The sequence below is a fragment of the Squalius cephalus genome (assembly GCF_949319135.1).
Source record: "Squalius cephalus genome assembly, chromosome: 10".
NCBI classification, from domain to species: domain Eukaryota; kingdom Metazoa; phylum Chordata; class Actinopteri; order Cypriniformes; family Leuciscidae; genus Squalius; species Squalius cephalus.
Window position 1 is genome coordinate 26,050,078 of NC_137131.1, and position 16,980 is coordinate 26,067,057.

General features: G+C 39.2%; 1 protein-coding gene across 2 annotated transcripts in view; it reads left to right on the top strand.

Moving 5' to 3' along the window:
- Positions 1 to 16,609, top strand: part of ccdc40 (coiled-coil domain 40 molecular ruler complex subunit) — a 114,036-nt gene extending 97,427 nt beyond the window's left edge. For both annotated transcript variants that reach the window (XM_079882556.1, XM_079882557.1), the window contains exons 15-21: positions 4,069 to 4,238; positions 4,857 to 4,948; positions 8,065 to 8,185; positions 14,536 to 14,724; positions 15,226 to 15,384; positions 15,732 to 15,869; positions 16,224 to 16,609. In XM_079882556.1, coding sequence (XP_079738682.1) covers positions 4,069 to 4,238; positions 4,857 to 4,948; positions 8,065 to 8,185; positions 14,536 to 14,724; positions 15,226 to 15,384; positions 15,732 to 15,869; positions 16,224 to 16,340 — 986 coding nt within the window. In that variant the 3' untranslated portion in view covers positions 16,341 to 16,609. The remainder of the gene's footprint in view (positions 1 to 4,068; positions 4,239 to 4,856; positions 4,949 to 8,064; positions 8,186 to 14,535; positions 14,725 to 15,225; positions 15,385 to 15,731; positions 15,870 to 16,223) is intronic.
- Positions 16,610 to 16,980: the final 371 nt, after the last annotated feature.

The window sequence follows — 16,980 nt, forward strand, 5'->3', positions numbered from 1 at the left end:
TGATTTTGAACACAAGAGGGCAGTATAGCCCTATGTATGACTTTTATGGGACTAAATAGTACAATTACTATTTTTAAACTTAATTATTAAATTGAAAAAAAAAAAAAGAATAAAATGGGTTTAGTTGTGATATTTGTATACTTTTATATAGAAATAAATGGTGTTTAATTACATTTTTAGAAGATGAGGCTTTTAGTGTTTCATTTTTGTACATTACTTTAGTCCCTCACTATAGCAAAACCGTTTGAGATGTTTAATTTCCGTTCACAAATTAGCATCTTTAATGTATTTTCATCATTTTGAAAAAGTTTGGTGTGAATAAAATAAACCAGTTAGGAAGAGTAGCTAAAAACTCAGAGTCTGAAATATCCAAAAAATCCACATTCAAACCAAAATATCTGATTTCCTTTTGCTCGGAGCTAATGACAGTAAATTAGAAAGTTGTCTGGCTCGGTGAGACCAATATATATACTGATTTTTGTAACTGTTGGTAAAACTAACCCCCCCACTTTTGTCAAAAGCATGTTGAAAGTGACACACTTCCTGCTGCCAGTTGGTGGCGCTATAACTTTGACTCACAATAGTTACATCCATCTGATCGGCCTCTTACCACGAACACACTGCTGAAGTTTCATCAAGATCAGTTAATGTATGCAGAAGTTACAACACTTCGTGTCTCTCTTTTCTCGCCATAAATTCGTTTCCTCGCCACGGCCAAACCTTTCGAGATATCAAAAATCCGTCCGCAATTTAGCATCCTCAATGTCTTGACTTCATGCACACCGAGTTTGGTGGCGATTTAATTAATTCTCTAGGAGGAGTGTTTTAAATTCCACAGCAAGCGTTCTCCAAACAACCCGTAATAGCTGACTTCCTGTTGGGCTGGCGTAAAACTCAACTAAGGGAAAGTTGTTCGGCCCGATGAGATCTATATGTGTACCGAATTTCATATTAATTCATGCAAGCGTGTTTGATATATGGACCAAGTTTTCAGACCCCGTTCAAGGGGGCGCTGTTGAGCCCCCCTGCCACGCCTGTTTCTGAAACTTTTCACATGTCTACTGGCTAATAAATGTGATGTGTCTGTCGAGTTTCATCCAATTTCAAGCATGCTAAGAGTCTCAAAAGCATCCAAAAAGAATATTAAAGTTTGATGCGTTGCCACGGCAACAGTATCTAAGATATCAATAATCCTTTCACAGGTCTACATCTGCCATGTGTCTACATTATATACATAAAGTTTGAAGCAAATCGGGTAAAAATAAGAGGGTGATTTCAAAGCATTTTTAAAGTGACACACTTCCTGCTGCCAGTTGGTGGCACTATAACTCTGACTCACAATAGTCACATCCATGTGATCGGCCTCTTACAACGAACACACTGCTGAAGTTTCATCAAGATCATTTAATGTATGCAGAAGTTATAACACACTTCCTGTTTCTCTTTTCTCGCCATAAATTCGTTTACTCGCCACGGCCAAACCGCTTGAGATATCAAAAATCCGTCCGCAATTTATCATCCTCAATGTCTTGACTTCATACTGACCTGGTTTGGTGGTGATCGGATGAATTCTCTAGGAGGAGTATTTCAAATTCCAGAGCGTACGTTTTTCAAACAACCCATAATAGCTGACTTCCTGTTGGGCGGAGCTAATAACATAGAGTGCGGAAGTTGTTCAGCCTGATGAGATCTATATGTGTACCGAGTTTCATACTAATACGTTCTTGTATGTGTCCAAGATTTCAGATTGTGTTCTAGGGGGCGCTGTTGAGCCCCCCTGCCACGCCCGGGTACCAACTTCAGCCCGGCTCTGATGGCCGCGGGTTCTGACCTGAGTGCAAAGTTTCAAGAGTTTTTGAGCATGTTAAAGGCCCCAAAAGTGCCTGAAAGGCAAAAAAAAATAATAATAGAAAAAAATAATCCTACCGAAAACAATAGGGCTCTGCGCCCTTTCAGGGCTTGGGCCCTAATAATAGAAAAAAATAATCCTACCGAAAACAATAGGGCCTTCGCCCTTTCAGGGCTTGGGCCCTAATAAACAATAATCCTACCGAAAACAATAGGGCCTTCGCCCTTTCAGGGCTTGGGCCCTAATAATAATAATAATAATAATAATAATAATAATAATAATCCTAACGAAAACAATAGGGCCTTCGCCCTTTCAGGGCTTGGGCCCTAATAATCCTACCTAAAACAATAGGGCCTTCGCCCTTTCAGGGCTTGGGCCCTAATAATAATAAATAATCCTAACGAAAACAATAGGGCCTTCGCCCTTTCAGGGCTTGGGCCCTAATAAACAATAATCCTACCGAAAACAATAGGGCCTTCGCCCTTTCAGGGCTTGGGCCCTAATAATAGATGACTATACATTTCCTAACAGGTAGTAGTTACATTCTGTATGGTATTAAAAAAAGCAGCATAAATAAAATTTAAAGGGATAGTGTTAAAAAAAAAAAAACTCACCTTTATTCCAAACCTTTATTACTTTATTTTGCATAATATATTTCAAAGAATTTTTTTTTTCTATACAGTTAAAGTCAGTGGGCTCTAAACCAACATTCGACCCCACTGACTTTCATTGTATGGACAAAAAAACACTGAGACACCCCATAAAAATATTTGTGAAATATTAAAGATTTACTGAACAGAGAAAATTAGCATGAGAGAGCAATTCCAAAAAAGTGCCGATGGGAGTGGGAAGTTCAGAGTGTGATCTACTGACGACATGCAAATTAAAGAACACAGAGGCAGCCGGATCATTTCCATAATGACAAACGCAATCTACCTGTTACCTGTAAATAATGGTGCAAACACCATTGAAATTGGCAAGCGCAAACCTTAATAAATCACCTTCCATGATTCATTTAAATACTCCCCTTCCATAATTTTTGCATCTGAAAGGGAAACTCCCACAAATACATATGCAATAAGGTCAGCCGCAAAAATAACTGTGTCCATGCCTTTTCAGTGCTAATATTTCACTGCGTGACTTTAATAAATCCTGACAGTAGTTTTTGAATGCCACAAGAGGGTTTGCATGCAGCATCATGCAAAAATAAAGGTTTACATATACTGTTAATGCGGAATACTGTTAATGCGGTATTCGTAATGACCCATAATAGAATTATTAAGTGTTTCCTAGAATGGGCAGTTTGCGTTATCAACAACATACAGTATCACTGGTATTACATAACATTCAGTGACACATGCCACTCAAATACTGACTACCTATTTGAAAAATGTTACCCTTTTGTAAATGCTAATTGATATTTAAAAATCACTAAATTAGGCGATTTATTTAGGATTTTGTGTCTCAATTACTTCAGTATAGCTTGTCAACTCATCCGTCAGTCACTACTGGAGGTGCCACAACAATCCATCGGCACATGTCACAAGTTTTATTGTCACATGCCACTATCCACTGGCACGTCACAAGTTTTAGTGGGGCGGCAGTGGCTCGGTGGTTCATGTAGGTTGTCTACAAAACCTGACCAAGTGTCGAGGTGTCCATGAGCAAGACACCTAACCCCAGCTGCTCCCGACGAGCTGGATGGCGCCTTGCATGGCCGACACCGCCGTCTGTGTATGAATGCGTGAGTGAATGGGTGAATGTGAGGCTATGTGTAAAGTGCTTTGGTGGCCATAGGTCTGTGAAAGCGCTATATAAATGCAGTCCATTTACCATTTAGTGGCACATTCTACTATCTACTGGCACATGCCAATGAAAATTGGATGTGCCACCGGATGTACCTCCTTTTAATGTTAGATGGTTGAAAGGTGAGTAGAATAATGTCACTTCATTGAATCCAGTTTTTTTTGCATTCATAGAGTAAGCCTTTCACTGATTGTTTACAGTTTAATGGAAGTTGCTCCCATAATTTGCGCAAAGCGTCATGCGGCGTAGGAAAAAGGTGGATAACTTTAAGGATATCAAGTGCAGGCCTTTTTACCATTTGTCCAAAGAGAACAAACAAAGCTCAAAGTAATAAAATTAGTCTGATAAATAAATACATTATTGATATCATCCTCTGCGTATATGTGTGTTGGTAATATTTATTTATTTATAAGGTGAGATGGAGCAGGAGCAGCGCGAGCAGACAGATCTGGATAAACAGATCAAAGCTCTCATGGCAGACATGGTAAAACTGAACTCTCTGCTCAGTAAAAACAGCGATCTGAATCAAGCCCTGCAACAGAGCAACAGTCTTATGGAAACAGAGTTCAGACAGAGACTCAAGGTACAACTCTACACACTGTGTAGCTTAATGTGGAAATTCAGGCCTTTTCCTTATGCACTAATTCTTTCTGTATTCGTCTGTTCTTATTCTTTTCATTTCGTCATCTGTACTGTCATTTTTCTATGCACACACCCTACAATAAGAAAGAACTGATATTCCTTTGGGATTTTGTCCATTTACTGTATAACAATAAAGGTTTTTTTTTTTTTCAGTGTATACTAGATAGTAAATACACAAAAGATCAGCAGTTATGTAAATACTAATCAGTAGTAATGTAAACACAATACAACATATGTTCTATTCTATAACACAAGTACAACTTGGTAGAATATTTATCAATGGAAATGTTGAAGTTTAAACAATAAATTATTTAGCTTCCCATTCTGTTAAAGCAGACATTTAGCAGAGTTTAATTAGGTTATCACCTTATTCCAAGTAATCCTGAAGACCTTGATTAAGTTATGTTTAAATAGGTGTGGGGCTAAATTCTGAAGCACAGTGAACCTCAGAAGTTAGAGTTGAGAATGCCTGATGTAAATAGACATGTAATTATCACTCACATGATTTATTGTTAAATATACATTTTGAACAGTTTATTTGTATCTATGTTGTGTGTAGGAGGCCGAGAGGGATTCAGTTGAGACTCAGTTGAAGCTGGAGAGGTTAAACGAAGAGAAAGAGAGACTTATCAACAGCCTAGTGGAGGCAGAGTGAGTCACACATGCAGACGCACGCACACACACACACAAACACACACACACGCACACACACACACACACACACTCGCACACACACGCACACACACACACACGCACACACACTTGTTTTGGTATCTTCATGGGGAATAACGGTATATAAAAAATGTTGGGTTTCCATGTTTTATGGGGACATTCCATAGACGTAATGATTTTTATACTTACAAACTGTATATTCTATCCCCTAACCCTAAACCTACCCATCAGAATACTTTCTGCATTTAAACATTTTCATTAAACATCACTTAGTATGATTTATAAGCCATTTTCCTCTCACCTGCCACTTTGTTGGGGACATTTTGTCCACATAACCTAGGGTTTACCGGGGCCACACACACACACACACACACACACACACACACACACACACACACACACACACACACACACACACACACACACACACACACACTCACTCACACACACACACAAACACACACACCCTGACTGAGTTTCAAAATCTGGTAACACTTTACAATAAGGTTCCATTTAACCAGTTAACATTAGTTAACTACATTAGTTAAAATGAACTAACAATGACAATACTTCTAAATATATTAATCTTAGTTAATGTAAATTTCAACACTTACTGGTACATTATCAATATCAAAAGTTGTATCTGTTAATATTATTTAATGGGCTCAAGATAAAAATTAAATGTTTTTTTATTTATTTTATTAACTAAGATTAACAAAGATTAATAAATTCTGTAGCAAATGCATTGCTTGTTAATGGTAGATATGGCATCAACTAATATTAACTGATGGGACCTTATTGTAAAGTGTTACCCCGAATTCTAATTAAATGCCTTCTTAGGGACCGTTCGGTATTTATGGAAGGGGCCACCGGAGGAAAATAGGGGAGGGTCATGTCTTTTTATTCTTTGTTGAGGGGAGGGTCATCCAACTTTTTTTAGTCTAGGGGAGGGTCACCCAACTTTTGTGAAAACAGCAACATTTCAAAGTGGCTTGTTTGGTGCATATTTTTTTACATGTAGCTCCATGTAGCTCTCGTGGTCTCGGCCCCCCATCGCTAGATGCGTCTGACCCAACAAAAATCCAGTTTGGCGCTGTTTGATAGTGCGCACGTACTTCATACGCGCTCAGAAAAAGTGCATCATGTCAGAACAGAACGCCAATGAAATGTTTACCCGGCAAAGCTTTAAAGCACGAGCAAATAATGAACTTTTATGATTGCGAATAAGTGCAGTGTCCTGTGAGTGTAACTCTACCGCTGCGTTAACATGTGATGTGAATGTACGTCGAGTTTTACAGTATTGGGACTGAGGCGCCAGAACTGCAGCTGATAGAATGTGCGCTGTTGCACGATACTACCATATTTTAGTTTCCATCCTTATTTTGTTTCCACAATAATGTTAGTGAGTAAATCTACTGAAAATTGCTACCATAACAGTGGAGTGTGATGTGTAAGATGTAGGGCTACCACATATTTAAATTACTAAGGTAGGCTACATAACACAATTCATTAAAATTGGGCAATTCCAGCGTTATGGACGAGACATTTGCAGTCAAAACTTGAAATATAAATTCTCAGAAAATGCCTTTAATACCAATATATTGAAACGTCTGTTTATATAATACTCCCTTAATAAAGGAGTCAAGACATTAGAAAAATATCAGTCTACACATGCGTTTTATATTTAATATGAGGGAAATACACGTGTGACGTGACACAAAAAATCTTTAACTTTTAGGTGGCAAAATATTTTTTAGTAATTCTATGAATTAGGCCTACACTGCGCAAACCAAAATTAATATACCCACCGGATGAAGAAGGGTCGGCCTCCACAGAACATAAAATATTCTTTTTATTTTATTTTTCGTGTTCGCTTTTATGAGGAAAAAAACATGTTATGGACGTGACAGTTCTCAGTTACGGACATGACCGCTCTGAGAGCGACTTTAAAACTTTCACAGAGACCTCAAACAGAAAGCACAAAGCCTTTCTTTAAAGTGAATTTAGTTTTTTTATTAATTGTATCTGAATTTTAATCAATGTTTCATCAACCAATTGCCTGGATTTAATAAATAATATATTTATTAGTATATATAGTAGAAAATAGATAATCATGACATGGAGGCGTCGGCGAGTGAACTGGACTCTCGTCTCATAAATGAAGCGAAACTCAGCGTAGGGTAGCCTACTTGCCTCACAGACCTGAGAAATATATAGAAAGCTTGAAATGTCTACTTTTAAACAGAACAATTCAAAACGAAAGAAAACAGACTGCTCTCTACTTATGTAATCTGTATGAAATGTGCATTTCTCTCTGGCTCGTTCACTACTGCGAAGATCGCGAGTCAGCATCGTTCTTCATCTTTGCAGTCGTCACAGAAAACACTTGTTTATTAATAAACAATTAAAATGTCTCCTTGCTATATTTGACATATTCATAATCATTACTTTTGCCGGTTCTTTGTGACAGCTTTTAGATGCTTTATTGGCAGCGCCACCCACATGTTGAACGAGTCACACCGCATCAGCACCGAAAACAAGATTTTTTTCAAATCTAAAATCAAAAATCGTGATACGAACCGAATCGTAGGTTTGGTCTATCGTTACAGCCCTAGTAAGATGGTTTATGGTTGTAAAAAAACAATGGCTATCTGAACATCTTTGCCAAGCGCAAAGTAGCCTAATCAATAAATGATCGGGGAGGGTCATGCCTTTTTTCACAATCATTTTGGAGGGTCATAGAAAAATATATTGCTGGCGAAGGGAGGGTCATGTATTTTTTGACTACAGATCTCAAAACTCCTCCGGTAGCCCCTTAAATAAAAAACGAACAGTCCCTTAGAGAACATTTTTGGGCATCATTGGAGCTGAGTGAGCTGCTCACTCTGAACATGTCTTTTGCCCAAAAATGCTGTTTCGGTAGGCAGCTCACTAGGTTTGAGATACAGCCATACACACAAATGCACATTCATGTGAATTCTCAGAGCATTTCCATAATGTATAGAATCAATACTGCAGAGCTGAACAATCAATGTTGTGTAGAGTTAATGAATGGGACTATATAGCTGTTTCCACTGTTTTGTGTATGTGTGAAGGCATCAGATCATGCTGTGGGAGAAGAGAACCCAGCTGATGCGAGAGACTCGTTCTGCTATAGATTCAGACATCGGACAGGGAGACATACGAACCATGAAAGCAGAGATTCACCGTATGGAGGTGTGTGTATAACTTAGAAAGATAACATTTTTTTCAATAGCCACGTTTTCAAAACTCTTCATACAGTCTGCATTACCAACATGAATCTTGGTCAATGTAATTTACATAAAAAAATAAAAAGTTTAAACAACAACAGCAAAATCCTAAAGCAATAATTGTAATTAGAAAACAACAACAACAACAACAAGAAAAAAAAAAAAAAAACATCAAAAAACATGTCTAGGATAATGCCGTATGTGCAGTATTGGAGTCGCAGCTGTGCAGGAGGCATTTCTATGTGGAGTTTGTATATTCTCTCCGTGTTGACGTTGTAAGTTTGCCCGTAGATGTGAGTATGAATATAAAATGTGTGTGAGTGTGTCATCCCTGTGATGGATGTCAAGGGTGTTTTCCAGCATACGACCGAGATGCTGGGAAAGGCTCCAGTCTCCCCACAGGACAAGTAGTTTGGAAAATGGTTCTAGTCCTCCCTCTCTCTGCCTCTCTTCTTTCCTCATGTGTCTTTGATCCATGTTACCAAACAAAATCATTCTGAAGCCATCCAGATTTACTAAAAGATGACTGAAAAATTGCTTATAATGAATTGTAGCTCCATTTATACTTATTAGGGCCCGAGCACCGATGGTGAGAGGACCCTATTGTTTTTGCTCCGTTTATTATTAGGGCCCGAGCACCGATGGTGAGAGGACCCTATTGTTTTTGCTCTGTTTATTCTTCTTCTTCTTCTTCTTCTTCTTCTCCAAAGTGAATCGCTTTTTAGAGGGCCTAAACATGCTCGAAAACTCATGAAACTTTGCACACGCTTCAGAAGTGGTGAAAATTTACGTGTGATATGGTTTTCAGAATTGGGGGGGGCAAATTCGGTAAATTATTGCCCCCACATTTTGCCCCGGCTCCTGGTTTCACGTACAGGTATGAAATTTGGTACATACATGTAATGACCCAATACCTACAGAAAAGTCTCTTGGAGCATAGCCCTAAACACAACAGGAAGTGAGCTATTTTGAACTTCCTCCTAGATTTTGGGCATTTTTCGTAATTTCCTGATGTTGTACTTTAACGAACTCCTCCTACAGATTTGATCTGATCCTCTTCAAATTTGGTGAGTGTAATCTTAAGGCCTTTGTGACGTTAAATTGCGAAGATCTAGAGTTTTCGTCGAAGGGTGTGCCCTCGGCGGCCTGACAAACGTTCACCCAATTTCGGCCTTCTGGTGATATATGCATGATCAGATAAGTTCAATATTAATGTTGCTTGCAGTTCCGATGTTGCTAGGCAACCACAGACAGCCTACAGTAACTCAGCCATACAATTTCCAATCTGTCCCAAACTTCACATGTTTGATAAGAGTCCTGTCTTGAACACATGACCATGCTCATATTTGGTTATAGCAATAGCGCCACCTGCTGGTAGCAGGAAGTGTGGCAAATACAAAACATGCTCGAAAAATCATGAAACTTTGCACACGCTTCAGAAGTGGTGAAAATTTACGTGTGATGTGGTTTTCAGAATTGGGGAGGGGGGGGGCAAATTCGGTAAATTATTGCCCCCACATTTTGCCCCGGCTCGACGTTTCACGTACAGGTATGAAATTTGGTACATACATGTATTGACCCAATACCTACAGAAAAGTCTCTTGGAGCATAGCCCTAAACACAACAGGAAGTAATCTATTTTGAACTTCCTCCTAGATTTTGGACATTTTTCGTAATTTCCTGATGTTGTCCTTTAACATACTCCTCCTACAGTTTTGATCTGATCCTCTTCAAATTTGGTGAGTGTAATCTTAAGGCATTTCCTAAAGGCGCCGGGTGGCGGTGGCAGGGGTGCGAGGGCCCTTTTCATCGCTGCTTGCAGCTTTAATTAGGGCCCGAGCACCGATGGTGAGAGGACCCTATTGTTTTTGCTCCGTTTATTATTATTCTTCTCCAAAGTGAATAGCTTTTTAGAGGACCTAAACATGCTCGAAAACTCATGAAACTTTGCACACGCTTCAGAAGTGGTGAAAATTTACGTGTGATATGGTTTTCAAAATTGGGGGGGGCAAATTCGGTAAATTATTGCCCCCACATTTTGCCCCGGCTCTACGTTTCACGCACAGGTATGAAATTTGGTACATACATGTAATGACCCAATACCTACAAAAAAGTCTCTTGGAGCATAGCCCTAAACACAACAGGAAGTGAGCTATTTTGAACTTCCTCCTAGATTTTGGGCATTTTTCATAATTTCCTGATGTTGTACTTTAACGAACTCCTCCTACAGATTTGATCTGATCCTCTTCAAATTTGGTGAGTGTAATCTGAAGGCCTTTGCGACGTTAAATTGCGAAGATCTTGAGTTTTCGTTGAAGGGTGTGCCCTCGGCGGCCTGACAAACATCTATCTATAAATTACAGGAACGTCTGTCTGTCTGTCTGTCTGTCTGTCTGTGTGTGTGTGTGTGTGTCTGTTCCTCGCATATCTCTCGAACCTTTAGTCCGATTGATTTCAAACTCGACAGGTGTCTTGCCACGGGCACGAGTAAGTGCAGTGCCAAGTTTGACATTGTTTGGATGAGAAATGCAAAATATATCGTTAAATATATCATTTTTAGAAGGTTGTGGTTTAAAAATAAACATTCTGACATTAGAGAGTTGTATCGGTCAAAGAAGCCCCAAGAAGGTTGTGGTTTAAAAATAAACATTCTGACATAAACACTCAGTCAGCTACACTGTTTACTTCTGAATATTATAGTTTGGTTCCCGAACGTGATAAATCCATCTATCTATAAATTACAGAAACGTCCGTCTGTCTGTCTGTGTGTTATTCGCATATCTCTCGAATGTGAGATAACCACTAAATGTGTGAAAACCACTATTTTCTGTTTCAAACTTTCACATAGCATCTTTAGGTTATAACAACATTGAAAATCAAAATCTGGATTTGAATTTTTTAAGATTTATTATAAAAACGGATTATTTTTTCCCAAAAATGCAATAAATTCATGACTTTTTTTTTTTTTCAAAATGCAATTAATCCATTGAATCAATATAAAGTTATTTTTGATCATATTGCCATCGCAAAAAATATCTCCTGAACTTTTTTGACGGCGATCAGCTCACAAAAACTGATTTTGCACGGGCACTTTGCACTGCTCCCTGAATCGAGGTGCTTATTCATTTGTGGATGTAAACTGAATCTGTAAGTCAGCTATGCTGTTAGTGTTTACTTCTGAATATTATATTTCATTCTGGTGCGCTTAACGTTGTCGCTACTGTGTAATAGTAGCCTATGCTATTCACCAACTAAACATATCCTATTCAATGCGTTCACAGTCTCTTTCACGGGCATCATTTGTAGTTGCCTATTCACAAACTGTTTGCTCAAGCATAGCGTTTGCTCAAGCATAGCGTTTTCTCGGAGTTCACTGTGTGCTTTTTACCATGCACAAATAAAAATGTCACTGAACTTTTGCTGTGTAATTGTAACAATGAGCACACACCAAACCAACAATTACTAAAAACACACACAAAAACTGATTTTGCACGGGCATTTTTTGCACTAGTTCACCCAATTTCGGCCTTTTGGTGATATATGCATGATCAGATAAGTTCAATATTAATGTTGCTTGCAGTTCCGATGTTGCTAGGCAACCACAGACAGCCTGCAGTAACTTAGGCATACAATTTCCAATCTGCCCCAAACTTCACATGTTTGATAAGAGTCCTGTCCTGAACACATGACCATGCTCATATTTGGTTATAGCAATAGCGCCACCTGCTGGTAGCAGGAAGTGTGGCAAATACAAAACGTGCTCGAAAAATCATGAAACTTTGCACACGCTTCAGAAGTGGTGAAAATTTACGTGTGATGTAGTTTTCAAAATTGGGTGGGGCAAAATGGCTTAATTATTGCCCCTACATTTTGCCCCGGTCTAGGTTTCACGTACAGGTATGGAATTTGGTACATACATGTAATGACCCAATACCTACAAAAAAGTCTCTTGGAGTGCAGCCTTATACACAACAGGAAGTCAGCTATTTTGAACTTCCTCTCAGATTTTGTGCAGTTTTTGCCATTTCCTGATGTTGTACTTTAACGAACTCCTCCTACAGTTTTGATCTGATCCTCTTCAAATTTGGTGAGTGTAATCTTAAGGCCTTTACTAAAGGCGCCGGGTGGCGGTGGCAGGGGTGCGAGGGCCCTTTTCATCGCTGCTTGCAGCTTTAATATATAGTATTACTATTCTATAAACATGTTTATAAAGACTCATTAAGACCTATACTGAATTATAAGAACAGTCATAGTTACATATTATTTTAGAATTTTAAAAATATATAATATTAATATTATTTTATTATTACTCATAAGTCATGCATTTGCTTTTTCAATGTGCATGCTCATAATCCTTTATGCACTGATTTATAAATTATCAACTATAAAATAGATCAATAGATTACTGTTCGTAACCCTGGTTCTCTGAAACATCGAGTGGAGAGATCCGCCTATGGGAAGGGCATTCGCACCTGACCTCTGCAGAAGCATCCAATTGCACCATCTTGCATGACAGACAGAAGCACGTGTCCAATGCCAGGTAAGGGACCCGCCCCTTATCGAGTGTATAAAACACCTGCACGTGCTATCTTTCCTCAGTGAGCATATTCACTTCTCATGCAGCAAGCGTGCTCCACTTGATGTTTCAGGGAACAGGGGTTATGAACAGTAACCTTTCATCGCGTGTTTGAGATCCACCTCTGGGAGATATGGACAGCTCCCCGATTGCTCAATACACTACAACGAGGCCCTGAAAGTCAGAAGACGGTCACCTGGAAAGGCGGTGCATAACACGTCATTAAGTAGCAAACCACACAAAGTGAGGATGCAACACCAGCAACGAAGAATAACATGTGGTAACATGCATTCATGAATAAACCTGACCACACTCATAATTATGAATTAAATCATATATATGTGCTTATCTTGCTCCTCAGTTGAGTTCCCCAGCTGGTGAACCCTGCTGAGTTTCTCCACCACCCTCGGCAGTCGGACGTGGCGAAGCGTCCGACGCCAGTCCTAACACTCATAATTACGCCCATTGGTTGACCCCTGTTCTAGGCTAGGTGCCCAAAGGTTATGATCCCTACAGTTGATCTCATATGTGTATTCTTCCACGGTACGGCTCCCCTGTCGGCGAGCCCTTGTCTTGCCCTTGGCAGAGTCCGCTCTGCCATCCCTGCCGGTGTTGACTCCCTCATAACTAGGCCGGAGCCGGCTCAGAGACATTCCATAATGTTGTACTGCCCTAATGGCCAGTCCATATGTGTACCTTCCACATGATACCTCCCTTCGGTCATAATGTGGACTCCATAGCGCCCCTTTACGCTTAGAAAGGGCACGCTTTCCCAGTGCTATCCAATAGTCTCACTGAATGGGTTATGCGGTGATCGACTTTTCTCGGCGTAAAGCCCTGTCCCATCTTCCGCCCTAGTAGGTGCAGGGGGATCAGGTGGCTTATGCAGAGTGCTGGAAGGGTGTAGCAATAGTGGCACTTTGGTGGGGATCCCAATTTGTCAGTCATTCTGACGTAACGTCGAACGTGACTGACTGAAAGGGAACGTCTCAGTTACGTATGTAACCCTCGTTCCTTGACTGATAACGTCCTGATTACTTCCTGTCGCTACAGTTGCTGCACCACCGCTAAGCGGCCGGTCACCGGCTCGGCTCCAAAGCGAAAACCTGAAATGCAAGCGCACCCGCTTTCGTATTTACACCCACACTGCGGGTGGAGCGTGTGATGCAAATCTCACATGCCAATGTCCATTGGCTCGTTTAGTTTACACTCGAAGGTGATTGGGCTCTCAGGCGAGATCCCAATTCGTCGTTCTGATGTAATGTCTGTTCCCTCCTTCAGGGAATGAGGGTTACATACGTAACCGAGATGTTTTCACTTTACTTAAATCCATTAATGATGCGTCACTCACAATAAGTATTTATAAGAAAACAATACGGCTATTAATAGCAATATTAATTCTATTAAAGCTATTAATTCACTTATTTGACAGAAATAAATCTGAATTATTAAAAAGTCATTTTAACTATAATATAATAACACTATAGCAATAGAATGCAGGTTGCATCTTTATAAATACATTCATGGAACCATAAGACTGATTCACAGTTTGGCTTTTGTTTCACTGAATGTGTGGAGAGTTTTGAAAATGTGGCTTCAGTTTTGACCGATGCTTGTTTGCAATTGAAAAAAACTGTAATATACAGTAATACTGTAAAGAATTACAAGTACAGTAAAAGTAATGTACATTAATAAAAAAGTGTGGTTTCAGTCTGAATGGATCTTATGTATGTGCCTAGGTTCTTCATGCTCAATTGATGAAGCAGCAGGAGAAATTGTTGAGAGACATGGAGTCAGTAGTGGCCAGACGTGAGACTATAGCTGTTCGGAGTGAGGCTCAGGCACGATCCGACCATAAGCAGCCCACACACAGCGACTACCACAACACTCTCCAGAGCCTCCGCCGAAAGATTCTCCAAACTAAGAAGGTGTGTGTGTGAATCAAGGTTATTATAGTTTAGACCTTTATTTTACTTAGTTTCAGTTTACTTTTACTGCTTTTTTTTTTTAGTAGAGTTGCTGAAGTTAAAATAGTTTCTGAAAATGATTCAATATTTCTGGTATACTTGACTGTATTTGGTCAGTGGTGGCATTCAAAATATTACAAAATATTTTTGCTTAATGACTGGTAAACTATACAATTGACCATTGTCCCAATTTAACCAATTTTAACCCAATTTTAAGTTATTTAAGTTAATTAATAACATTTAGCCATGAAAATGTCTTTTTGTCTAGTTTCAGGTTTCCAAATATTTTGGTTTGTATATTTAGTATTTATATATTTAGTTTCAATTAAATGTTTTTTCAAGTAATTTTTTGTGTTCAGTTTCATTTTAGTTAATAATAACAGTGTATATGACCTTTTATTTTTTATTTTATTTTTTACAAAATATCTCTCACTGTTGTTTATTGTGTGTGTGTGTGTTCAGCAAGCAGAAGAGTGTGATGGTGTTATAGCTCAGCTGGCGGAGAGGCAGGGCTCTTTGACCTCCAGCCTCCGAGACAAACATGTGCATCTCAGTGACCTGCAGAATACCAGAGTGGTTCTCACCCAGGACCTTAGTGCGCTACAAGAAGCCAAAGAAAGAGTCAGTGCATCCACCAACAGCATACGTCACACACTTGCGAACTGGACACCCAGTGGTGCCCCAGCCTTTGGAGGCTCACAGCTTTATAAGCCAGTTATATTATGGTTAAATCAACCTATGTAGAGAGATTTTATTCCTCATAAATGTGGCGTCAGAGCGAGTGTGTCTACATAGACTTTATATTTACACAGATAATCACAATCGCAGAAAACATTGTATTACACATTTGAATGTTTATTCAATGCAAAATTCAATAAAAAAGACATGCTAATCATGAGACAGGGGTCCACCTACTTCTTGTACAGATGCCTTAAACAAATACCCCCCTTTTCTTCTCTCTCCTGTAGAATATGTCTCGTCTGCCTGTGCTACAGGGTCGGGCGAAACACCTGCAGGCTGTTAAAGAGGGAAAGTACACTCCGGTGGCAAGTGGAGACATGGCATTGGAGCTGGCTACACAGAAACATGAAGAAAGATTGAAAATGGTCAGCATAAGATCCACTGAAGATTCTCTAATAAAGTAAATTAACTATATGGTACAAGCTGATTCCTGTCGCATCTGCAGCCAATATGCTTGATGATCAACATTTAAATAGCTGGTTAGCCTTTGCTTTAGAGTTTAGAACTTTCAGAGTTCCTCTGACATTCAACATTTAGATTTAGAAGCTTACGGCAAGCAAGGCAAAAGTTTTGTGATATTATCTGCATTATATTATCTATTAGCTGAAGTAAAACCAATGGGGCAAAGTGGAGAAAAGCAGAAGCTTGTGATTTCAGAAAACAGTAAAAAAAAACAAAAAAACAAATGATGCTAATTAATTTCTGCACTCTTATCTCAGGTCAGCTCCATTATTCAGAATTTGGCTGAAGAGTACCCTCAGCACCACAGCGCTCTCCACAGGATCAACCTCACATTGGCAGAACACCTATACAATGGACTTCAGGGCCGCCAATAACCCTGAAATACGTATTACATGAAATAAAAGACATGTACATACATACACGTTTGGCAGTTCTTGTCCTGGTTAGTACGAGGTCTGGTTTATTATAATGACAGCGATAGAGACTGAATGTCTGTTATGGTAAGAACGTTTTTATCAAGAGGTGGGTGAAGGATGTCTTCAGATATAGCAAAACAGTCCATGTTAAACTAACTTTAATGAATCAGTGTAAACACAGTTGCAACCATATTTGTGATGGAGTATCTTGAATAAAATCTCTTTTGAACAATTTTCCCTAAATTTCTTATCACTTAACCATGATCTATCTATCTATAAATAACAGAAACGTCTGTCTGTCTGTATGTGTGTGTGTCTGTGTGTGTCTGTATTCGCATAGGCCTATCTCTCGAACCGTTAGTCCGATGGATTTCAAACTTGACAGGTGTCTTGCCACGGGCACGAGTAAGTGCAGTGCCAAGTTTGACATTGTTTGGATGAGAAATGCTAAGATATCGTTAAAAATACCAGTAAAAGAAGCACATAGAAGGTTGTGGTTTAAAAATAAACATTCTGACATAAACACTCTGTCAGCTACACTGTTTACTTCTGAATATTATATTTTATTCACATCCATCATTTGTAGTAACCTATTCAC